Raw genomic sequence first — 25002 nt, 5'->3', positions numbered from 1 at the left:
ATTCAGGCTAACATTGACACTCTTCAGCTTTTAGGTATAGTTTGTGTTTGACCATGTTTGACATGTTGTGATTAGATGGGACGCCCATTGCCAAATTTGCATTTCATAATAAAAATATTGCCTATTGCCTTCTTGGATGTTTGGAATCTTGGAATTTTGGAAGAAAAAAAAGCACTTGAAACTACATCTCACTCGGTTCCAAAAGTTTGCTGGATGTGATTGATTGTGAGTTGCTACTCTGATGTTATGTAGTTGGTACCCTTAAAGGTAAGGATTTCAGTACGCAAGCCAATCAGTTACACGGAAAGGGCATTCACGAGTTACCAAGTTATTATGTCATACGTCCATCTGTCACATTTTTATTTTTAACTCAGAGTCACTGGGACTGAGTGAATTTCTTCTAATTTGGAGCAAATATCCTCTGAAAAAATTTTGGCGATCAAAGGTCATTGTCACCTCATATTTACGGTATGTGATACTGTCACATTCTAGTTAATGTGATGGCTCTAGAACACCTTGGCGGGATTTCATTACATTTGCAAAAAATGTCTACTGGGACACAATAATGAAGTGAAAAACTTTGTCATACAAGCATAATGTGATTTTCTAATGAGTTGTCAAAAGCATTCAACAATTTAGAGCTGTTAACCATATAGTAAATGCCTACATTACATAACTTTTCCTGAGTGTGTGTGTGTGAGTGTGTGGGTGTATGTGCGGTGTACAATTAGCAACCCTCAATCAACATACCAGTGGGATATATTTATGTGCATTTACATTTGTGTGACTTGTATTTGTGAATGAACTCTCCTGTCATTAACTTGGCCAGGAGAGTGGTGTTTTGGTGCCGGAGGGGCCGGTGTTGCCACAGCAGGGGCCAGAGGACCCTATGGTGCAAGGACAAACATGGCAATTCATGTTGGTCATAACCAGCTCAAACACAGCAGGGGCAGTAACCTGAGAATGGATGGGCTGTTGTGATAGCAGCCGCTGTTTGCGTTACATAACACACGGTCATCAAGCCAGCAGCAATAATAGTCTCGTAGTATGTAGTACCGGAGGGAATGTATCTGAGTGGACAGAAAGAGGAGGAGAGTGTCGAGACCCCAGGAGCCGGAGACGAGGCCCAACTTGCAGTTGGTGCTAAGTAGGAAACAGAACCGGCATGTGTTAAGAATGAAGCTGTTTTTTAAGCCAGCGTTTCAGCTGCTAGCTATGTCAGTCCGCGATGACAAGCAATAATATGCTCTTGGAAAGAGGAAAGGGAGACGTATTTAACGACACAACCAATGATGGTGAGAAATTAAAGGAAGATGCTCTTCATGGTGTATCAAGGAGGTGAAACATATTCTTTTACCTCCTGCAGAGTAAGACTGGACTAAAAAGTGATTTAAGAGGCCAGGAAACAACGGGGAACAATAAATGTTTCCATGCTATGAGTATCGTATAATCACAGGGAAATTCAACAGTCTTCGATGCAGCTTGTTGGCCTAATCCAGCAATTCCAACATACCTGCTGATTACACCAGGAATCCCTCACTATGGAGGGAGTTCACTGACTCCCACTGAGAGGGGGGAGAGAGACATGGAAAGGAGGAGAGTTAGTAAGTGAATGACAGCTGAAGAGAGGGGAGGCAGTAGGTTAAAGTGGTCAGGCTTAATGAGAGATTGGAAACAGAGGGATATTAACACCGCTGTGTAGTGGAGGAGAGAGAGAGAGAGAGAGAGAGAGAGCACAGAGGGAGAGAGATTTGAAATGCCTTGTATCTGGTTCATGCGTATTTGCCAACATAACAGGCAAGAAGCCGAGAAAGAGAGAGACAGAGAGAGATAGAGAGAGAGAGAGAGAGAGGGAGGGAGGAAGAGTTGGCACAAGATAAGGAAAAGAGAGGGAGACAGTGCAGCAAGAGTGTGTGTGTATGTGTGTCGGGGGGGGGGGTGCACAGTCAATGTCCAGATCTCCAGTAAACATCTGTGAGCCTCCACTATAAAGCTACTGGAGTCCTGTATGGAAGGAAGAAACAAAGACTACAGTCTCAGCTTCAGTTTTGAGTTGCATTATCTAGCCCAGGGCAAAACAGCCGATCACCTGAACAGAAGCAAGAGCAGCTTGTAAGGAGTTAAAGTCTGTTTAGTTTCTGAAAAGAGACGAGAGAAAGTGAGCAGAGATCAACCAACTGAGCAGACAATGTCAGTAAGTAACTTGAACCTAAGAGGAAAACTTTACGTGCGTCATTAAATGCTTATTCATATTGATACAATGATTATGCAAAAACTCAGAACAAATTGCAAAAAAACTATGCTAATAAAACACACACACACACACACGCGTGCGCATGCGCATGCAGCTGCAATTATATGCTTTTTGTCCTGATAGTAGGGAAACAAACTCAACGCTAGGATGCAGGTTTTTGTTTAGCAAGATTCCTCCGAGGCTGCAGTGATTTCATTAGACAGTTTAATTGGAAAGATTGTCAGCTTGTATACATGTTCAGTGCTTCAAACATCAAATTTGTTAATGATGTTAGCTCATTAATAAAATCAAAGCCTTATTGAATCTTTTGCTGCCCTGCCAGAAGCTGCTGATTGATATGTGTTTCAGTTTCCAAGGATATGTAAATACCAGGATGCTCTTGCTGCAGTAAACTCTGATGATTTATGCATTAGAGCCCTTAAATCACATATGTAAATCCTAAGTTGAAGAGAAACTGGTATTAATTTCATTTTGGCAAGAGGGGAGAGATGAGAAGCTTAAGAATGTGATGTGTTAACAGCCCCGCGAGTGAAACCCAGCTGAGATTTGAACTGAGGAATGTAACACTGTGCTTTGAGTTTTAAACCCTGAAAAGCCATAAATGAATTGACAGACACTGTCTTTTCCTTTTTAACATTTTACCTTTGTATCAGATGGCCTGACTTGTCAATGGCTGCGACATCCAGTCCCCAGTTTAGTCTGGGCCGTATTTTATCTCATTATCTAAACAGACGACTTTTTTTTTGTTGTTGCTGATTTGCTTGTGTAACTTTACTTTATCGTGCAATCGGACATTTGCCGTTGAAACAATTATTTGTTAGGGAAACTGCTCACACCGTGATTAAAAAAAAAAAGATGTTCAGTTGTGCAAAAAAAAAAGTAAATGTGTGATTTAGAATGTGTTAATATGATAACAATTCTCATTCGCTTATCCATTTGTTTTTATTTAGTTTTTGCACGAATCAAAAACAAATCTAAAAATACATATCATTGTCCTTGAGCTGAAGCTCAGCTCAGCGTTAAGCAAAACTTTTGGATTTGCAAACCAAACTTTTAGCATCTTTAGCATCACTTTGATTTTGGTACAAATCAATTTGAATTTTGTGAAGCATCAATTTGTAAACTACTGATCTTAAAAGAGTCTGTCAGACACACCTCTTGGTAATACCTGTGCCAAAGAGCACTGCCGGACTGGATGAAACCTGTGGTTTTATTTCTGGCTACACATCAGATCCACCTGTTTGCAGGAACAGATCACATCTGCACATTTTGTAAACTGTCGTCTTTCTAGCTTTCAGATCATTTTCAACAATAAATCAGACTATTTATTTTAAGTGCGCCATCTGGGATTTATTAGTCATGAGAATATTTCAATGATGGTAAACTTTTTTAACTGAAAAGGACACACACACACACACACACACACACAAAAAGGTCTTACGGTAACACAGTAACCAGCAAAACATTTTGATTGGCAGGCGGTGACATTTCAAGACTAATTTAATTAGAGATAATCTGTGAAGAAAAAAGAAAGAGTTTGCTGTGTTCTCTATCACGTCCCGCTAATCTCAGTTACGCAAGAGTACGCGTACAATGTCAAGTAAAAATGTGTTTATCTTTTGTCTCAAGCTGTGCATTGTAAGTGTTTAGCCTTCCTAATTTGCTGGGGTATGTGGTGGCGGAAACTACTTCAAAGACACTCATCATGTATGCGACATAATCAAACAGGGAGTGACGCAGGGAAAGTGAGTGACAGCTCCACATGTTCCAATCACCCTGATAAAACCAGAGTTCATCCTCTCTATAGAACAAAGGAGGTCAAACCAGAGCAGCGAGATGTGATAAAATCATGTGTTTTTGTTCTGCTAATTTCTCCTAGAATGCATGCTGGGCTATGGAGTTACTTTTGTACCTTTATGCCCCATAAATCAGAGGAGATTTGCAACAAAAAAAACAAAACAAAAATTTTGATTGCAATCTTTTCTTGGCAGTGAAATAAAGTCGTGATTAAAAATGAGTTCATGAAAGCCATAGAGTTTACAGCTAGATGGGACATGCCACGAGAGGTGTCAGTGTCGTACATCTTTCCACCCGCAAGACTCAGCTCTACAGAAAGTTGGGTTTTTTTTAGTTTTGAAGAAGCAATTTTCAATCCTAGACAAAATTTTGGATTCACAAACAAGTTTGTGAGTTGCAAATAAAACTTTTAGATTATCGGATTCATTTTATTTGCGTTGAGACATCTTTTTTCACTGCAGTGTTAATAGTTTGACTTTCAAATAAATGTTTTCACTGCCATTCTCTTCTGTTTTTATCGAATAAAGAAAAATAATTTACTCGACACGAGCACCGGTTTCTCGAGTGTGAATAGGAAAAAGCGAAACCAAAAGGCAACGAGTGAAGCGTCTTTTCCCACGCCTCGTAACTCACGCATCAAATAAGTGTCGCAACATATGGGATATATGAGAATTATGAGATGTTTTAGTTGCATAATGAGTCACATAGCAGGTTTAGGTTACCGACGTAGCCTCAGATTGAAACTCCATTCTGTGAAGTTATCCATCATCGACATCAACACATGCCTGTCAAGCCGTGGATCTCCTGTCTCTTGACGCCACCGAACCAATCATCATCTGTGGGCATCTCACAACACTGATATCCATGTGTATGTGCACTCTGTCCTTCAGGCTGCAGCAGCTCAGGAATTGGACGAGCTATGTTACCTGTCGGCGCAGTCCATGTCCAGCCTGAAGGTGTCCAACCACTTCCGGATGCTAAAGCTCCTGGGAGAAGGGTCTTACGGAAAGGTCATGTTGGCTGTACACAGAAAGAGAGGTGAGTGCAGGACTCCGGGTTAAGGGTCATCATAGCTGGAGCTGATGGTGTGAACTTCACATTTGAGTTCCCCTCTGCTAATACATACGGTGATGTTTTTCCAATGTGGCATAATCTCCACTTCAGCATGTTTATTTCATTTGTGTATATTATATTTCTCTCTTATGGAGAACCTGCGCGTTGCGTGTATGAGAGGATAGATTGGCTTTTTGATGGTGTTCACTTAACCTTCTGCACTTCTGTCACCCTAATGAAGTGCTTGGGTACATTCTCTAGGATAGAATTGCTGTAATGGAGTTGTAGCTGTGTAATACAGTCACCCCCACAGGGGAGGTTATATTTGCTCACTGTGTCAGTGATGGATAACACACTCCTTCCCTCATCGATGGAGGCTTTTCAGACACTATATGTGCAGCGCGAGTTGGATATTTCAGATTACAACACATGCTGTCTTATGTAATTTCTCTCAGGAACCCCGATGGCTCTGAAGTTCTTCCCCCGTCAGTCTACCACCCTCACTTCTTTCCTGCGTGAATACAATCTCTCCCTTTCTTATTGCACCCATCCTTCTCTGACTCGCGCTCTTGGCATCTTCTTTTCCACACCGTCCCACTATGTCTTTGCCCAGCAAGCTGGTCTCTATGGTGACCTCTACAGTGTAATAGTGTCAGAGGTCAGTTCGGGGACGTGTGATGTGAAACATGCTTTTCATGCTTGGTGTGTACAGCCTAACATGTTTTTAAACAGATTGGTTTGCCACATTTTGTGTAATTTAACCTCAAAATTGCACTGAAAGTTCCTGCTAAGTGGTTACTAACAACGTAATCCTGAAGAAAAAAAAAATCAACGTTTTCATGGTTATCTTGAGGCACTCGGGAAAGTTTAGGAAATTGTTTCAGGGTTTATTTATTTATGTTTATTTCCCACATGGAGTGGGACATGACATCAGTGGCAAATACAGCAAATGTCACTAAACCAAGAACAACACAGCAAAGCATTTGAAGCGCTTTGAGGAGAAGCTTTGAAGTTGAGGTTCAGGTCAAAAGTTGCATTATTCCAATCGCGAAAAAGAAAAAAAAAGCTTTCGGTGCAGCTTTGATGGAAAAAAATCACACGGACAAAGTTGATTTTTAAAGCTTTTTTATTGAATGTGAATATAATCCCATCAGCAAAGCAAAAAGAAAACAACAACAACAACAACTATGTAATCTAATAATGTCATTACAAGCAAAGAGACTGACAGACTCTTCTCAATCACGATGGCGTAGGAACTCTGGCGCTGTGGCTCTCTCAAAGGGAATTTCATGGAAAATGTATCAGCTGACCCTGCCCTTTTTAGTTCTCATTTAGGTCAGCAAAAACCTGAGACCTGCTCAATAAGGCCTTCCAGCTCTCCCTCTCTTGTATTTTCGTCACTGCCAGTAACATTTAAGAGTTCTGATAAGAAGAAGGGCACCCTGCTCCCACTGGCTCAGGAGGCATGTGAAGTAGAGTAGGGGTTCTCCAACTGGTGACGCAGTTTATCTTCGCACCAATGATGTGTCGTGCTAACCAGTCTCCATCTTTAACCTGAAATGCTGCATTAGTTCTACAATGCATATTTTTTTTGGTGGTAATTATGGCAGCACTTATCTGGTGTGTGTTTCTTTTAGGTCGGGGTGAGTGAAGAATGTGTCCAGAGGGTGATGTCCCAGCTGAGTGGTGCTGTCACCCACCTCCACTCCATGGGTTTCGTCCACCGTGACATCAAACCGGAGAATATTTTTCTGTGTGACAGCTCCTGTCGCTGGGTCAAACTGGGTGACTTTGGTCTGACTCGGCCCATCGGCTCCAGCGTTTGTGCTGTCTGGTACGATTCGCCCTTCTGTACTCCTGAGGTGGAGCCTGCCAAAGAGGCTGACAGAGAGGAGGACATATGGATAACAGTGGAGCCCTGTATTGACAGCTGGGCCCTGGGTGTTCTCATCTACTGCCTCTTAACTGGCTGCTTCCCCTGGGAGGAGAGCACCCACGATGACCGCGGCTACCGTAGATACAAGGAGTGGTTTGACCTGGAGGCTGAAAGAGAGGGAAAGATCATGAACGGTGAATGGAAGGATGAGGAAGATATCGACACTTACGAAATAATGAAGGAAAACCACAGGAACAACCCTCCTCCTCCACAGTTCAAAGGCCTCAGCCCACTTGTGATGGCTCTTATACGGGAGCTGCTCCACCCTGAGCCCAACAGGCGAGGGAGCCCAGAGGAGATCCTGAGCTACCTGGGAGGACCCTGGCTGATGGAGACGGAAAGAGAGGAGAAGAGGAAAGCAGAGGCGGCCGAGAAGGAAGCCAGAAAATTAATTGAGGGAGGAGGAGTAGAGGAGGAGCCGGTGAGGGAGGGAAGGGGGGAGAGATAAACGTACGTTTTAAATTGCTTATGAGATTTTTTTTTTTTATAGATTTGATGACAGTGTATTTTTGTGTAGAGCAAAATACAGTGAAAATGCATAGGAGAAAAAAAGGTGCTGTATTTTTCATATCTTTTGTAATAAATATCTCTACTGAAGTTATCATTTCCAGTGTTGTATAAATTCCAATATGTGTGTAAATACGTGTTCATGTATTTGTGATTTAATGAGCAGAATTTGGAAAATTGTCTAAAAAGCTGAAGCTGTATGATACCGCCTGTAACGTCTGTATTGGAACTGTCAAAATAAATGAAACCCCTTGTTAACTTGTCATGCAGTCCAGGACGTGAGTTACACACCCAACTACAGCTTGACGACAACTTGCCGAACAACAAACAACAAAACGCTGTATTGTCACCATAAACTGCCATCACACCTGTTAAAAACATTCCGATTCCAGATCTTTCCTGACTAAAATGAGCGATTCTGGAGAACATCAGACATTTGATTGAGATCATAAAAATTGTGCACGAATAGTTTAATACCATTCGTACATAATGCAGTATATTAAGCCGTAACAGATTTAAACACAAAGATTTTTTTCTCTGGCCTGCTTTTTTCCTTCTTCTCGACTCCACATTTAGGTTCTTGTGGAAAGACCCCTGACATAAACCAAGACGGATCACCGTCCTTCTGGGTGAAGAAGGTTACAGCACCCATTATCAGCTTGTGGGGTCTAATAATAGGGACAAACATCACTTATCATCATCTCTGGGTTTCAAATGCAAACCTACATTTTGTCACATTCGACTATCCTTAAAACAGTTAATGACTTCGAATGCAAAAGCGGCAAAGTCTCCTGATTACGAATCAACGTGGAGAATTAAAATGAGCGATTGCAACCTTCCAGCTTCACCAAAAAGAAAAAGAAAGTTTTTTTCTTTAAAACAACCAGTGATATGCAAAAAAAAGAGAGGGAAAAACTTATACACAGTAAATGTAATTGAGAGTTTATGATGCTACTTAAAAGAAATCATAGATAAATAGACATTTGTAAAGCCAGGAAATCTTTGACATGGTGAAACAACAGGTGCGGTTGTACAAATGCAGAACATCTAAAATTGGACTGAACAATACAAGCTGAACGTGACACCAGCGTGATCGTCCCCCAGGTTTCGCGTGATGCACCTGCAGCAGAAGGGACACGATATTCATTTTCACTGACCCCTCGCATTATTTAGAAGTCAAAATGACATTTTTATTGTGCCATAGTGAATACATGATTGATATGTTGACAGTAACCCAAGGCTCACATTTACACACATGCTAGATCGACCTCCATACTGTTAATGGGGACAGTTGTCCTACGTCTGCATTCTTGCTACAGTGACCCTGAAAGAATGCTTCGGGATTGTTAATGGCCATGTTGCACACTTCTGTAGGATGCAACTATAAAATACCGCACAGGCAAAAACTTAGCGGTATTTTAATTGTTTAGTTCAAAAAAAAAATCCCTTTTCCTCTGAATTGATCGAGTTCAGCTTCATTTCCACTGCCATCAGTAAAAGCAAGGCATGACTGAAAACGTCCTGCTCCGATTTTCACATTGCAAAGTGCAAAAATATCACAGTTTGAATTTGGAGCTGATCCTCGTTGGTAGCAAGCTGCTAATGTGAAGTGTAGATGTGTGTCGATGTCAGTAGGGCCTCTGCTAACCCCTGCAAGGGCCACTCCAGATGGTTTTATAAATAGATCCCAGACCCATCTATTTACACACCATGCACATCATCACCTTCCTCTAACTATCTGGAACCCTCAGCCCTCCAAATGCAAAAGGGAGGCCGCGTTGGCGCCCACCAGCCTGCAGCAGCACAATCTGATGGAACACCGTGGCCCCTTTAACTCCCTCGTCTCTGCACTCCTTTTATCTCTGCTAATGACTTCTATCGTGTTTATCCTCTCACAGCGCTCGCACCTTTCTTTCTCTTTCATCTTTGCTTTGTCACGGACAACCTTGAGAGTCTTTTATTCCGTCCCCCTCTTCTTTCTTTCTTGCTTTCTTTCTTTCTGTCTTTCTCTGACGCGAGCCATGTTTTCTGGTCAACATAAAAGCAAGGATTGGAACTGGTAGAAGGCAACAAATGGAAAACAATGCAAAACAATGTTGCAATTTAATTTTCCAATCTTGACTAAAGCACGACACTCAGATTCTGTGAGCCTCGACATGGTGTCACATTGCTTGAGCGTCTCATGTACATCTAGCAGGATATCGCCTTATAACTCGCATATCTCCCGTTACACTATTACAGCATAACAAGCCTTATTGACTGTTTGGAGACAACTAGTTAGAAACTGAAAAAAGATATTTCAACATGTATTAGATGAAAGGTAGCACATGGTGGAGGAATGATAGCTGGGAAAAATGGACACCGACATAAGAGCCAGATTGATGGCAGTAGTGGAGCAAATAAAGATTTATATCTGAAATGTATCCCCTCGGATGACTGCGGGTCATCAGGGCCTAATGTTTCCCCTGCACTTCAAACGGTCTCCGTCATCTGGTTGCATCGACTCACATTTTAAGCTTGAGCTCCTTTAATTGCTAAAGGACTGCGACAGGCGAGCCTCAAAGTATCCCAGAGGAGTCAATGAGAAGCCCCGCATCTAACCTGCGTAATACAGCGTGAGCGAGCTTTTACCGAGGAGTGCGCTGCGATTGTGAGAGAGAAAAACGGTGAAGAATGTATCAGCTGGTTGAAAGACAGGAAGAAGGAAGTGGAGGGTGAAATGGAGGTCGGTTACTAGAGCTTGCCGCAAGTCTAACATGCCTCGGGACATGCCGTCCATCTCATAAACAAGTCAAGAGATTATCATGTGTTTATTACCCGGCATCTTCACCATATCTATTCAGCGTTTTTCTCCAGCACCCCCCCCCCCCCACCTGACACTACTCTCTTTTTTACGTCTTCATCCCTCTCAGTCACTTTCTCTGTTCCTCTCACATAAAACCAACATGTTGTTGCAGGGTGGCAGGTCGATGCATTCTCGGGATTGATCCTCACTCTTGGCTCCCCTCTTATGCTTACTCTGCCTCCATCTGTCAAGCTGTCATCAGCTTCACCCGATCGACCTTGTTAGGGCCACCCCGCACAGGCCCTCACCCTGGAGTCCGTGTAGCCCTGATATGTCAAAAGGATGATATGTGTCTCTCTCTTTCTCTCTCTCTCTCTCTCTCTTGAACTGACAAGGCCTACCATGGGGGGTGAGAGCCAGAGAGGTTTGTTGTCTCTGACTTCAGGGGTATGTGTAGCAATGCACTATCATGTTTCCATCCTACAGCAGCTATAAGGGTCAATGAAAAGTATCTTCACCACACAAAGGAGCTCTGAGATTAAAGGTCAGGAACTATGACCGCCACAGACACATTTATCCACACAGCCTGAGAGATTTGATGGAGAAGCAGCTGCAAATGCAGAAATACTGAATCAAGGAGGACAATTTGTATACATTTTTTTAGTGTTTTTGAGGAAATGGGCCCATCGTTGTATAGCTAACATAGGCGATTTGCCTATGTTTAAAAATAAAAAAAGCAAACTGTGGTAAAGAGGTTTGAACTCTGCATGTGAAAATGTGAAACCTGTGCCGGAATCGGTGAGATTTTGTTGTTGGAGGAGGAATAACGTGTTTAAAAGTTTTTTAAAGAGTGCTTGTTTGTTGTTGGGTTTTTTTTTTAGCCAAAGATGAGCCTCCGATGGGTGACTCACATAAACCAACCAAGAAAAAAAACCAAAATGAGTTTTGACCAACTTCGAATAACCTCAGGAATCTATGACCAAATTTAGTTTATGAGCAATCAGCACCACCTGCTGGTCAAATAAAAAAAGTGCATCGAATTCAAGGCCTGACATTGAGTGTTTGAATACTTCTGCTGCTCTTTGTCGATTAAATTTAAGCAGATTCCAAGATGAAACCGAGAAACCTGATCACATAAACAGATAAATACACTCTTGCGATAGGAACAGAAAATCTCAGAAGATATCAATTATGTCTTTTTTACATGAATTATTGCAATTATTTAAAGATAAATCCCAACCTTTACCCTCTTATGTATGATATTGTCAACAATAAACAACTAAGTTGCTTCACGCCAACTGATTATCATCTTTGTGTGCTCAAACAATTAAACACTAGACTTTATCTAATGTAATCTAATCTGCTATAATCTGGATGGATTTAAAATATTATTGATAAAAGGAGAAAAGTACGATGTTACCACTCGTGCCTGTTCACTTTTTTTTTTTTTTTTTTTTTTTTTGCCAGATTGGGGTAGGGTGAAAAAACAAGAAAACATAATGGGATGGAAGATAGGACAAGAGGGGGAGGGGGAGGAGGAAGAAGCAGACCGAGAAGGAGGGGGAAAAAAGAGAAGACAAAAGATTCATAAAAGTAACGCAGTTGCGGACGGCAGACAAAGTTGTGAGTACAACTTCATTCTACTTCTTTTTTTCACATATTGAAACACATTCTGCAGGAAATACACAGAGAAACATCAGCAGATACCAAATCCTGAGGAGGGCTATTTCTTATTGATATGATGTGATATGTAAGAGCTGATTTGTCTTTCAATTAGAATTTTATTGATATCTAGATGCATGCAGCAGAATTCAGTGTTTGTAAGGAGTGAGAAACATATCACTCTCACAAACAAATCAACAGAGGCATGCTGAGGCAATGTCTGTAATTGCAAAAGTATGACTCTGAGACCATTGCTGCAGAAAAGACACAACTTGTTACAAAACCATGACGCCCAGAGTGGCGAGTGATGGCCGTACAGTTGGAGAGAGAAGTGATATGTTCTATGAAAAGAAAGCTGGAAAAGAATGCGCGACTGTAACCAAGGAAGGGTGGAGGGGTGCTGTAATAGGGCACAAAAAAAAAAACACACATTCTTTAGAGAGAACTCACATCTTGGACTGCAAAGTTACACTGACACATCACGAGAGGAATGATGCAGGGCGGGAGAGAGGAGAGCAGAAAAAGAGAAAGAAAAAAAACAACTCTTTAGAAGTCAAAACTTTCCAGGGAGCAATTTTAAACTTTTTTCTGAAGTGGTTCCAGTGCTAATTTATGTGGTGGTTTATTAGAAGTCCGGTGTATACCAGGATGCACTTCAGAGCAGATTATGTATGCAACACTACATCAGGCATTCCTCTGTAATGATGACAACCTGTGTGTTATCCAAACCATAACACTACACATGTGTGTTCCTAGCTGGAACAAAACTTCAGGGAGGGCTTATGAAAACATAAACACACACAAAACTCCTGAGTGAGGATATTGAACAGTTCCACTCTGTGAAATCATCCTGACTCTTTTCCTCTTTTGGTTTCCTCCAGCTCGTAAAGCTCACCTCTTACAAGTTGAAGGAATGGGCAGCCTTCCAGTGGTCCTGCTTCTCTGCAGTTTCCACGGTAACTCTGCCAAACAGAACACACAAATCATCTTGTTTAATTATGGTTGAGTCGCTGTGTGTTTGTTTTTATGCTGCGAAACACTCCCCTCATGTGGTTTCTGTTCCACAGCGTTCACAGCTGTAGCCCAAGACCAGCAGACCGGTAATGCTCTTCTCCTCATAAGTCACACTTTACCTCAGGACGAGCGACGTTGCGTGACATCTGTCAGTTTGTGAGTCATTACAAGATGTTTTTCCCCATTTGATCATGTTTTCTTTGCTTGTTTCTAGAGGTCACCCAGGCACCTGGTGGGACGTTGCCAGCCAGTGAGTCTAATTTGAGCTTCTGGCACAAGTGCAAGTTTTGGTTTCGTGATACAATTTCAGTGTGTGTTGTGTCTCTGCAGACTGCAGGGAGGAGATGTATCCTTGCACCAGGATGTACTCAGTTCATCGGCCCATGAAGAAGTGTATCGGTGCGCTTTGCCTTTACAGGTGACCATTTGTTCGCAATTTACTTGCGGAGGGAACTGTGGTTGAGTCGAAAAAAATGGTGGTGTCCAACAAAAAAAAGTTTCACTAACATACTTTAAGTAAATGCATTGCAAAAATCATTGATGTAAGAAGAAGTTCTTATTTCAATAAATAACCTGCTGTCAAAGTTTATTTAAGCAGAAGTACATTAGTATGTTCGTTAAAGTAAACACCACCCATAAAAAGTTTTACAACATCACCATTTCTCCAGTTTTTCATGAAATAAAAACACATCAAGTACAGGCAATAAATTGCACCAAAGTAAACTTCCAACAGCACAAAAAAGCTCAGGTCCCTGAAAACTCCAAAAGCATGTGAATTTCAGAAAACAGGAACTTTTCAGGGATCGATAAAGACACCATGTCACTTCTTTTCAGCAGCACTCACGGTAAATGAAGCCTTAACAGTTGATAAACCATTTGTCTGTAAAAGCAGCGCTGAAACTGAATCATCTGAATGATTACCTCTTACTCAAAACATCTCACAGCAGGATGTTGCTTCTCCTGGCAGTAAAAGGCAGTTTATAAAAGACAACAGACGGTGCATGTACACACAACTTCCTGCAAAAGAAATGACCGACACGAAAAGTCCCCATGATGCGGTAGAATGGCCTCTCTCTTAGACACTAACTACAGCGAGTTAAAACCAAACGACATTCAATGACTAAAGTCAGATTAAAGTTCATTTGCATTTTAGTTAAAAGGCTCGAATGAAATCAAAAGCAGATGAAGGAAAAAAAGTTGGAGGGACACATTAAGGTTTGCTGTAAAAAAGAATCAAGATCAATTTTCAGTGACTAAAAATAGAGGAAAAGTTACAGATTTCTAACGACCAAAATGCTCCAATTTTCTTCAATTAATACTTTAAATTCAAACAAAATCAGGATGACTAAATATGGCTTAAACTAACAAGGACATCTGACATAGGACTGAGGCGAAATCCTAAAAATAGCCGCAAAATGAGCGCTATTCCCTAGAGTGCATTATTTGAGTTCATGTACTTCAGTGACCTCTGAAGTCTTGCTGATATCTCAAATGATCACTACAACAATTTATTTTCATATTTTAATTTTTACATAAACTTTGCCGCAGTCTTCCTCGTGTCTACGTGATCAACAACGAGATCTGTATGAGGACAGTGTGCGATCAAGACGAGTACCTGAAAGGTGAGAGGACCCACATGGAGAGCTATCGCAGCATCACACCGAGCTCACTGAGACAAGCACCTGTCTTCTCTCTCCCTCTCTTTTGTTCACAGCTGAACTGTGCAGAGAGTTGTCCGGGTGGCCCAGAAGGGTTGAGAGGTCATCTTATAGGAAACGCTGCCGTAATCGCCGTGGCAACTGGGCAAACAAGGACTGATGAGCCTAGTTTGACCACCATAGAGGATGCAGTCCTTTAGAGACGTAACCCCGGGGCGTTGTCATAAAAACAGCCCATAACACCATAAATCCACCGCTCAACACCTGGCGGCCTCTTTTTTTCTTTCCCTTTCACACACGCACGCGTGTCCTCACTCATATCTATGTTTATGCATTATATTGTCTGTGAATCTTTCACGTGCGCATTTCATCTGTGTGTCTTTGGACATAGATCATGCCTTTCGTGGTTTATGGTCCATTTAAGGTACTGTAGCAACGGGTCTATAGCAGCACTGAGTCATTTCATGGTATAAATAAAGACCCACTCAGTCAAGGGTTGCACGGTGCTCATTGACAACCCTTTATGTATCACATGCACTATCATAGCCGATTCAATACACCCACATTTATTCATGAGTTGTTCTTTTACCGCTGCATTGATTAAAAGAAGAAAACCAACCAAAATGAATGTTGTGTTCATTGTGTGATATATTTATCTTTGCATATTCATTTCCATACACACATACAGTTTGAAGAACAAGTAACATTTGGGAAGGTTTTATCATCTGAACAGTAAACAAACAATGACAACACTCACAAAGCTTGTGTGCTCCAACATCCGTCACCGCACCACTTGCCACATCTGTCACAAAACATGTGCATGTGTTATAAGTGTAACATAATCCATCCGTCAGCACAGAACGATATCACAAGAAAACACCGCACAAAGATCAGCTTGGTCCCATGTTGCATTTGTCTGCAACCAATTACAGAGCGTTTACATGGAGTTCACAGTTCAAACTGGTTTGTACAGTACGACATGCTGTGGTTGAGGTCTGCGACGTGCTCACCTTCTCATAAAGAAATAAACGGATGAAGACCCCCACCCCCCAAGACTGACGTGACAGCGCAGAAACAGACTTCATCATTGAGCAGGAGAGAGAGGTCGTGACCTGAATGACTCACCCCGTCTGAGCTCCAACAGCTGTGCTGCGGAGAGATGACATAACATGGACTAAATCATCCCTGTTTCCCCTTGAGGCAAAGATAAAAGCACTTTCTTTCGCTTACACCACATCACATCCAGTGTTCCTTGTGTCTTTGTGCTGATTTACAATGCACCAGGACCCACCCGCCCCCCTTTATTTTTAACACGTGCAGCAGCTCCATTCAATATGTTCCGACTTTAAATGGTGTTGCTGTTCCCAACAAGCCCACTAGAGAGTGCTAGAGAGCAGAACTCACAAGCTGGTTCAACAGGTTTCTTTCAAGTATCATCCTGTGGTGGTAAACGTCAGTAGAAGCTAGCATTAGAACAATCCCTGCGTTAAATGCAGACTTTATGCGTTACTATCAAGACAGACCGATGAGTCTGCCAGCCAGTGCATATAGTCAGTCCCCGAGTGGAGACTTGGAGAAAACTACACTACAATCCACGACAACAGCAATGACACTAATTCTACCATGATATATACATTTAAAATAAATATTCTCTGTACATAAAATTCATTCATTATTATATTTACTTTTTCACCAGATTGTTTCTGATTATGTTGCTCTTATATCATATTTCTATCATTTCTAACCTACTAATTAAATTAGGGGAATAAACCAAGCTGAGAGAAAACAACACAGGTGAGATATTACCAAGAAAATGGAGCCTTCAAAGACAAAATAAGAAGATGAAGTATTGGGACGTAGAGTCTGTTGAGTTGGTCTACAGTTCTAAATCTGTCTGATTAAGACTGGACTGACTGGGTTTATCTTGGAAGTACATTTGAGAACAAAAACCATCACCAAGGGAACTAACTGACTGGTACAGGGGGATTACCCTGCTTGGCAGGGAGCGATACGGGACCCCATGATGGGGAAAGCAAAGTTGCAAAAGTGCTGCATAAATATACAGAGACAGGAGAGGAGGAAGGACGAGCAAGTGAGCCCGCCTCACTTCGAGGAGTCAAAATCTCCCCACAGGTCAGAGTTGGCTGTCGAGGTGGGATTGGAGGGAGCCACAGAGTTGGAGTTACTGGAGTCCAGATCTAGCAAACAACCTGGTGGTAGGAAGACAGAAGTGTAATAAATCTCAGAAACAACACGTATGCATATAACCAACAACATGGTGTGCATTTTGTGGCGTGATTAGTTGTTTCTTTCCTTAGAATTTAGCGATTTTTAGACAAGATTTGAAAAATATTTGTTCGAAAATCCAACAGAAGATACTAATAGCTATGCACACTGATATAAAATTAAAATATCACTGTCCAAAACAAAACAAAAACAAATACAAACACCTGAGAGTTTGAAACTACACAGAAATGTATCTTTATGTTCTGTTTACTCTAAATAATCCAGAGGGACACTGGAGGCAAAATCAAAATCTAATCCTTATATTTTTTCATACGTAGTGCAGCACAACTCCATTCACCTCTATTACATTAAGATAAAAACAGAAATCTCAGCCACCCCAAAAATGAAATTAAATGAAATCAAATGTGTGTGTGTGTGTGTGTGTATGTATGTGTGTGTGTGTGTGTATATGGCTCGCGAGCACCTAGGTTGCACACAAATATGAATCTGCAGTACTGACGGTGAGAGAAGACAGAGGAAGCAATCACATTTATGAGAACATTCTAGTATTTCACCATCTATCTCTCATAGTTTTATTTCTGCAGGTCTGCATAACCCCTCACCACCTGCATGGTGAAGGCTGCAGCCGCGAGGGCTCAAGACAATATCGGCTGTTCAACGGTAAACTGACAACAAGGAAACATCATCCTTGTTCCGTCAACAGAAACTATCAATCTGCTTAATTTCTCAGGTGCCATAATAAATATCAAATTTATTTAGTATTTCCAAGTTACTCTACATAATCACTGCCACCGCTAACAGCCATGGTGTGAAAAGTTAATCTGGAATTTTGCTGTGAATGAAAGAACCCAAATTCTTCTGGGGCAGAGCTGTAATGCAAGAAAATATACAGAAGTGTAGTATTTGGGGGAAAAAAAAAGTTTATTGTCAAACTTTTTTTTGGACTTTAGAGACTCAAAAATGTTACAGTGGAGCACAAAACTGCTCTAAGACACTCAAGTAAGAATCAAGTGTGGGGGGAAAAAAATAGATTCTTGGACGCAGCGCAATTCTGGACATACATCTGTCGTATGAGCCATATTTCCTGAGTTGAGTGACAGTGGGACAGTGCGTTTGTGTGTGTGTGTGTGTCTGCTTTCACTCTCTGCTGATGCAGCTTTTATAGACACAAAACAAGTCGCAGTTTCCAACTGTTCAGAGTCTTGTTGATGAAGTAGAGGCACAAAGCGAAACATTATTTTGCGTCATAGCCAGCGGGCAGGGCGAGCCCACGGACACCACAAAGTCAGCCTGTTTTAAACCTATGCAGCCTGAGGGATTCAATGCGTCCAACTTGGCAAAGAATTTTCGCAGACAGAAACGCTGACATGTTCAAAGACAGGTCAGCGAAATGCTATAGTTAGCATACTTACATCACGCTCTCAAATATAAGTCAAACAAGTTCATTTTGTGACAAGTGGACTATTTCTACCTTCAGTGTTTGGCAGGGCAACGTTTACCCTGGTTAAAATCTGCTTCATTGTAACTTCCAAGCTGCCAAATATCAAGTGTTGGGAAATCTGCAGGTCATTACTGGAAGGGGTTATCACAGCGTCTACATCTGAATTATAATTACACTAAAATAAGCACAGCAACATCTTATACGTGACATCTGTTAACTCATCTGTGCATTTCAATCATGGATTATCATAAATATGCTGATCTTAAATTAGCAAGGGGTCACATTTCAAACCTATACCCAAGTGTCTTAATGCATCAAGCTCAAAGAATCAACCGGTTTATCCTTGTGCGGTTCCCACTTCATTCCTACTTCAAGTCAGAGTATTATGGGAAAGTAAAAAGTACAACATTATAACTGACAGACATGATTACTTACCGGTGTCATTTCCTCCTGCAGGCGGTTGTGTGTTGTGATTGTTAGATCTGGATGAAGGGGGAGGGGCTAGCTTGCCTCCAGGAGGGGGTGGGAGGAGCCCAAATCCACCAGAGCTCTGTGGACGAGACCTGTCCTTCTTTTTTGATTGCTATGGAAGGTAAACAAAACTGGTTGAGTGTTTCTACATTTTTAGGTCGCTAGGTTTCCTTCAAAAGACGAGAATAAACTGGAGCACATTTCTGGTGGCATCCACCCTCTAAGCAATAATACTATAGAATACCATGAAAATAAGTTACCCCAATATTGAGAGTGATGGTCTGTCCCTCTTTGAAGCCCAGGTCAAGTTTAGGAGAGGAGTCTGGAGCTTGTGCCTGCTTGGTCAATTCATTCTCCTGTTTCACCCACCTGGAGGACAGAGGGCAGGGCGACGGAGATGTCAGAGGATTAGATATAGTTTTAAGGAACAACTTTTTGAGAAGTACTCAAAGTAGTCATCCCACCCAGAGCCAGACAAGAAGATAAATACCCTTCTCAACCTCTGTGGCTGCTTTATGGAGATGAGACCCACAAAGACCAGCTGACTGCTAGTTAGCAGAATGAATGGTAGTGGATGGGCAGGCAAGCATGTCTCTGTCAGATACTACTTTTCTTGGCCTGCATTAATAGAACTAGGACTGTGCATAACATTTGCCATAATATAAAAACTTTTAAATCAGAAGACATTGTAATATTATTCTGAACCTAACTTCAGCCTACTTCTTGACACACCACAGAGCAGCTGCTTACTTGAAGTGGTCCTGCAGCGCGACATTGAAGTCAAAAGCATCACCTCGATCTCCAAACCCGATACCTATGAAGGCACTGCGGCCTAGGAGAGAGAAGAGAAAGGGGTATTATTAACACAATATTTATTATCACGGTCCTATCATTTACTGCACAAAAATACTGCAGTTCTATAACAATCTCTACTCTCTGGGCCACCCTGTTCAAATATGTCATCGTCTCCATTATCAGCTCATGTGAAGAAAAAAGGTTTAGGCCTCGGAAATAAGCAGAATACCCACCATTGTCATCCTGGATGCGGAGCACAAAGTATCTGCTAGAGTCGCTCACTGTTTCCACGGCGATGCCAGGGTACTCCTCCACTGGCGCCTGGGCAAACAGCTCCCCTGAAGATAAGAACAAAAGTAATGTGTTCATTAGCATTAGTGTCCGGTGCCATTTTGGATCAGGAAGAGACACAGATCTCAACTAACAAAGACATGAAATAGGTTTGTGTGGACTATAAGACACAACACGCATGATGGATCCAGGTCCACGTGCTAGAATCATACTGATGAACACGAGTCCCTAAAATGGGCCACTTGCTTGGACGTGGGCTAGGTCACCTTGGGAGGGATGACTAACAGAGAGGGGATGGGGGGTGGTGGTGGAATGATTTACAACAGCAGCAGTGCTAGTAAACAACACCTCGTCCTGTCTCTCTCACCAGAGATTTTGTCTTCCAATTTCACATAGGCCACTTTTCCCCGGGCTGTCACACGCATACGTCCCGACCAGTCAGGGGCGTCCAGCTTCCAATCAGCAGCCCTGGGACAAACACACACACACACACACACACACACACACACACACACACACACACGACAGTGTGATGCAGGTAACAGCAGCAGATCTGTGATTTCATCTGCTGCAATCTTAAACTGTACCACCAGTAATGAAACAAAACGTGACTGATGCTGCGAGCGGCATGTCACTGAGACCTGAGGCTGAAATATTACATCATCGCCCTTACTCTCTCTGCATATGGGCACTGATGAACCAATGGTGTGTCTCATGGGGGCCACTGTTAGGCTGGTGTGGTGTCCACTAAGATGAAGGGGTGCTGGGCTAAGCTGAAGCACCAGCCAATGAAAAAGGTGGTAAACAATCCGATGTAAACATCTTCAGTAGCACCTCTGCTGCAGGGGGTGTACAGAGACATGAATCTGTGCATTTCTGACCTGCCAAAGTGTCCTTGAGCAAGACACTTGCACGTTATCTAGTATTTCGGATGCTGGCAAAAATAAAGAGACCCTCTTGGGAAAGTAAAGTATGTGCAAAATCGCCTGTGATTAATGTGGACTAATGAAAACTACAAGCATCATTTAGACGCGCGCACATCCACACTGACAGGAATGAAGCTAATTGAAGGCTCTCCCTGTTTATTGGATTAGCCTTCATGTTGGGAGAAAACACGCGCGTATTCCTCATGACCTTGCGGACAAACAGCAAAAACAGCCAGCACACAAACTGTATCCTACGTTGCGTGAAGCCACGTTAATAAGACGCAAGCTAGGTGGGAAGGTAGCCGAAGCTACTGCGCCTCCTCCTTCAAGCCGCAGCTTGCGGATGTTGACAAAGCTCCCTGTCCGCCTCCCTCACCTGATAGCCCGGTTGGATGCTCTCGGAGGGATTCGGTAAACGTTGACTTCAGGTTTGACACAGAGGACCGACTCGTACTCGAACTGACCCTCCGTCGCCATCTTGACTTTTATGCAGTCGGTGTACGCCGCCGGTGGTGGTGGTAGTGACGGTGAGTTTTGTCCGTGCGGCGTTAACCGCTACGTGACCGTAATTGACGGTGTATGTGCGCACACACCGGGTACGCATACACTGAGGCCTTTAAAGGTACATTTAATCGAGTTTATTCTTCAGATTAGTTTGTGTTGGGTAGAAGCCTATGGCTAGATGAAAACACACAAAATGTTTCTTCATTTAAATCATTTAACATATCATACAATAAATACACATGAACTCAGTTTTTGCTGACATAAATGTACGTTCCCTACAATTTCCGTAGTTAATTTCCGTAAGGTTTTATTTATTTAGGATATTTCGATATTTTAAACATTCTAATTCTGATTTCTGACCATGAATATCCAAGTTCATAACACTTTGAATGGGTGTACTTGCATTAGTATGCTATTATCATCATATCAGTGTCACACAACGGTCTAAGAATGACAATAAACTCGTCATTTCAGTCGTTTCTGAGGTAACACCAAAATATGTCAACAGGTTTATCCTCTACTATCATTTAAGAGCCAATACAGAATCAGTCAGAGGTGCCATGCAGATTTAAATGACTCACACAGTTAAAGTTAAACCAAAAAAGGCTTTTAAACTCAAACATTCAAACAGTTATATAATTATTGGGTAGATATTAAATGTTGGATGTAACCAGTTTGGTCTGCAAATTTGGGTCTATTTGTTCTACAATCATTTTTGATTGTAATTGTGATTTTGGCTAGCAATCTAACAACACCCAAGTCCTTAACACGTTACCATCACAAAACAATTTAACATGGTAGCTGTATTATTTTATTTAGCATATTAAAGTAACTGCAAGCAGCAAGCAATGCAACATTCGCCAACAAGCCTTGATGCAGTTAGAAAGCAACTTTTTTCTCTGTCTCAGTTTAGCTGTTGTAGTGATGGACCAAAACCTCCATATTATCAGTTGAGGTCACAGGTATATTTCACAATCCGAGAAGTTTGAAGGCATCTCTTAAATCCTCCGTGTCACAGGGCTGAAGGAGAGAAAGACGTAATTATCATTTAAAGATCTTTACTGGATTGCCTTCTCGCAGCTTGACTGCTTGTTAACATTTGTACCTGGAGGATACGGTTGAGTTTTCTCGCCAGACGAACAGTATTTTGGTGCAGCCCATCCCAGGCCTTGAACTTGCTCTCTTTATGAGCTACAAAGGTCTGCCAGCAGTAGAAATAGTCTGAAGAGAATGGACAAAACAATTTGGGTTCGTAGGAAAAGAAATGCTTGATATATAAATCAATTGCCGCTCTGGCGTAATGTTGAACTACCTTTGTAACTCATGATTGTAACCTGCACTCCAGCTTTTTTCAGCATCCTAAGGCCCTCTCGCTCAAGGCTGTCCTCCATGTCACAGAAGTAGAGGCGAGATACAAAGATCCTAAGGCGGAGGTTGGGTGTTTGCCTTAGGAACTTGGAAAGTGCGATGGAGCAGCTGAAGCAGGGAGACCAGGAGCAGAACCAAGTGATGGAGTAACTGAGTTTCCTCTCTCCGGTCCCCCCATATCCCCACAAGCCAGGACACAAGGCTCCCAGGTAGCGCAGGAACAGCAGCTACAGGGAAATATGGGAGAGGAATGAGAAGGATGCACTAGAAGATAAAATAAGAAATATATTCATCCTTTATTTTCTGTTATTTCCTCTTTACACACGCTCCCTTATTACTCACCTCTACATGGCAGCCATTACGGTTGCGCAAGTGTCCAAAGTCAAAGGACAGAGATTCTGGCCCCACTCGTCTCTTCACTACAAAGCAGAGGTACGTTTCATTGCGGCCCTTTGCCCAGCGCATGTTCTTGTAATGGAAGATGAACTTCTTGCGGGGCAAAAGCACGCTGGTACAAAGAGAGACGAGTAATCATTTTAAATACCAGATTATTGTCCGGGCTTTGCTCCAAAAGACAACAGATCTCTTTACAACTCGACAGCACATACCTCTACCATTGAGATGAAGTATATAGAATATGAATAATTGCTTGGAGAACAGAACCCAAGTTCGAAAAAAAACAAAAAAAGCCCAAAATGTATGTGTTATTCCTTGACCCGTGCTACACCCCTTCACCAACTTTGGTGAAATTCCACCTCATAGATTTTACGTTATCCTGCTAACAGACAGACAAATAAACAAACAAAACCAGGGCACTCAGAGAACTCTTACCTCTGCCAAGGCAAACTCAGCCAAACCCAATGAAAAAAATAGCAATTTTTCCCTATGTTAAACAGATCTGCCCCAAAATTTAATGGGTTCCTCCTTTGCCCGTGTTACACCCCTTCACCGAGTTTGGTCAAATTCAGCCTCATAGTTTTTGTGTAATCTTGCTGAAAGTCAGACAGTCTTGAATGTACCAGTCAGTGTTAATAATAGTCATGCAGCCATTACTATTTGTAGTATTCAAATTGGAAAAAAATTGCACGATCTTTTACTAAAATGACATTAAATCGGTTGACTCAAAATGACTCACCATTTGAGCAGATAACTCTTCTGTTACTTTGCACGTGCATTCACATCATAAGCAGGCTAGTTCGCTCAGTAAAGCCATGTAAAGCCTGTGGTTAACCAGATGTGAGTGATGGACAGTCAGAAGGCGGCAAACGTTCTCTGCTTTTTGTCTTCACTCTCACTTTCACAACTTTTGCTGAAACCAGGACAGTTCATCTCTCATTAATACTGAAACCTCAAACAATTGTGCTTGGAGGTCCTGCAGTCTCATAGGGATTAAAACACAATTCAAGCGAACGTCATCTATGACTCATAGTGTCCTATTTAAAAAGAAATTGTTTTTCGTGGTAAACGTTTACTCCATAATCTGTGTAATGTGTGTCAAAAATATTAAGAGATATTAATGTATCGGTTTTGCTCACCTGTCTAGTTTGGTAATCATATCGAAAGATGTGCTTTGTTCTGTCAGTGTCCGGGTGTGAGGAATAAACAGAGGCAAATGACATAGAGTGAAAGTGTGTGTGTGTGTGTGTGTGTGTGTGTGTGTGTGTGTGTGTGTATGTGTGTGTGTGTGTGTGTGTGTGTGTGTGTGTGTGTGTGTGTGTGTGTGTGTGTGTGTGTGTGTGTGTGTGTGTGTGTGTACGGGGGGAGGGGGGGATCTGAGAACATATACCTCTAAACATAAACACCCGGCATTCGGCAGAATCAGCTTCTGGTTGGACAGAAAGATTTTTCAAAGTCAGTTTTAGGGGCGTGACACAGGAGATATATGAGTTGTACAGTAAGATTCTTTTGCCTAATATTTTAAGTTTCATGGTTTTGATGTGCGCTAAAAAAATCTTCAAAAGTGAATTTGTTCTATTTGTTACTTTGTATATATTGTTGTTGTTTTTTTTTACATGTCTACTTTTGCATAGAGTTGATATTTTATCTTATGTTGCATCACGTAATTTGAGCCAAAATGTTGGAATTTTCCAAACGCTAAAGACTGAACCACTCACAAGCCTCACCACTTTGGTTTTCCTTGTTAAATATCATAATCTCACCTTGTTCCACACTGGGATTACCGCTGACCTCTTTAGCGACCCGCTATTTCCACCTAGCAAGTCCCTCACATCCTCAGGGCCCAGAGATTTGGTGGAGCCATAAGCTTTCCCAGACTTTGGAGACCCTGACACCT

General features: G+C 41.9%; 4 protein-coding genes and 1 long non-coding RNA gene across 5 annotated transcripts in view; 3 read left to right on the top strand and 2 right to left on the bottom strand.

The window, feature by feature from the left end:
* The first annotated feature begins 1184 nt into the window (after positions 1–1184).
* Positions 1185–7873, top strand: sbk3 (SH3 domain binding kinase family, member 3). Its single transcript, XM_086217162.1, has 4 exons — positions 1185–1295; positions 4942–5089; positions 5560–5762; positions 6742–7873. The coding sequence occupies exons 1-4, from the start codon at positions 1290–1292 to the stop codon at positions 7486–7488; spliced, it is 1104 nt and encodes a 367-aa protein (XP_086073288.1). The 5' UTR covers positions 1185–1289; the 3' UTR covers positions 7489–7873.
* Positions 7874–11872: 3999 nt separating this feature from the next.
* mfap5 (microfibril associated protein 5) lies at positions 11873–15284 on the top strand. The gene is made up of 7 exons (XM_086218271.1): positions 11873–11955; positions 12876–12950; positions 13062–13094; positions 13223–13258; positions 13339–13426; positions 14557–14630; positions 14723–15284. Exons 2-7 carry the CDS (start codon positions 12908–12910, stop codon positions 14824–14826), a joined length of 378 nt encoding a protein of 125 aa, XP_086074397.1. The 5' UTR covers positions 11873–11955; positions 12876–12907; the 3' UTR covers positions 14827–15284.
* On the bottom strand, positions 15242–21394 carry LOC147253210 (adaptin ear-binding coat-associated protein 1-like). The gene is made up of 7 exons (XM_086218268.1): positions 21214–21394; positions 20279–20379; positions 19854–19958; positions 19576–19657; positions 19086–19194; positions 18790–18937; positions 15242–16876 (listed from the first exon to the last, which is right to left on the bottom strand). Exons 1-7 carry the CDS (start codon positions 21312–21314, stop codon positions 16770–16772), a joined length of 753 nt encoding a protein of 250 aa, XP_086074394.1. The 5' UTR covers positions 21315–21394; the 3' UTR covers positions 15242–16769.
* The window catches only part of LOC147253205 (uncharacterized), a 36250-nt gene continuing 32269 nt past the window's right edge, over positions 21022–25002 (top strand). Inside the window, exons 1-3 of the long non-coding RNA XR_015118533.1 lie at positions 21022–21364; positions 22687–22918; positions 23065–23141. This is a non-coding gene — a long non-coding RNA (uncharacterized LOC147253205). The remainder of the gene's footprint in view (positions 21365–22686; positions 22919–23064; positions 23142–25002) is intronic.
* On the bottom strand, positions 21994–24342 carry aicda (activation-induced cytidine deaminase). Its single transcript, XM_086218269.1, has 5 exons — positions 24245–24342; positions 23052–23217; positions 22654–22936; positions 22447–22562; positions 21994–22361 (listed from the first exon to the last, which is right to left on the bottom strand). The coding sequence occupies exons 1-5, from the start codon at positions 24262–24264 to the stop codon at positions 22311–22313; spliced, it is 636 nt and encodes a 211-aa protein (XP_086074395.1). The 5' UTR covers positions 24265–24342; the 3' UTR covers positions 21994–22310.

This window comes from Aulostomus chinensis, chromosome 11, assembly GCF_037954235.1.
Source record: "Aulostomus chinensis isolate RoL2024-O1b breed Wild chromosome 11, RoL_Achi_v1.0, whole genome shotgun sequence".
Lineage (NCBI taxonomy): Eukaryota > Metazoa > Chordata > Actinopteri > Syngnathiformes > Aulostomidae > Aulostomus > Aulostomus chinensis.
Note: the sequence above shows the minus strand (reverse complement) of the source record. Positions and strands in the feature narration are given on the sequence as shown.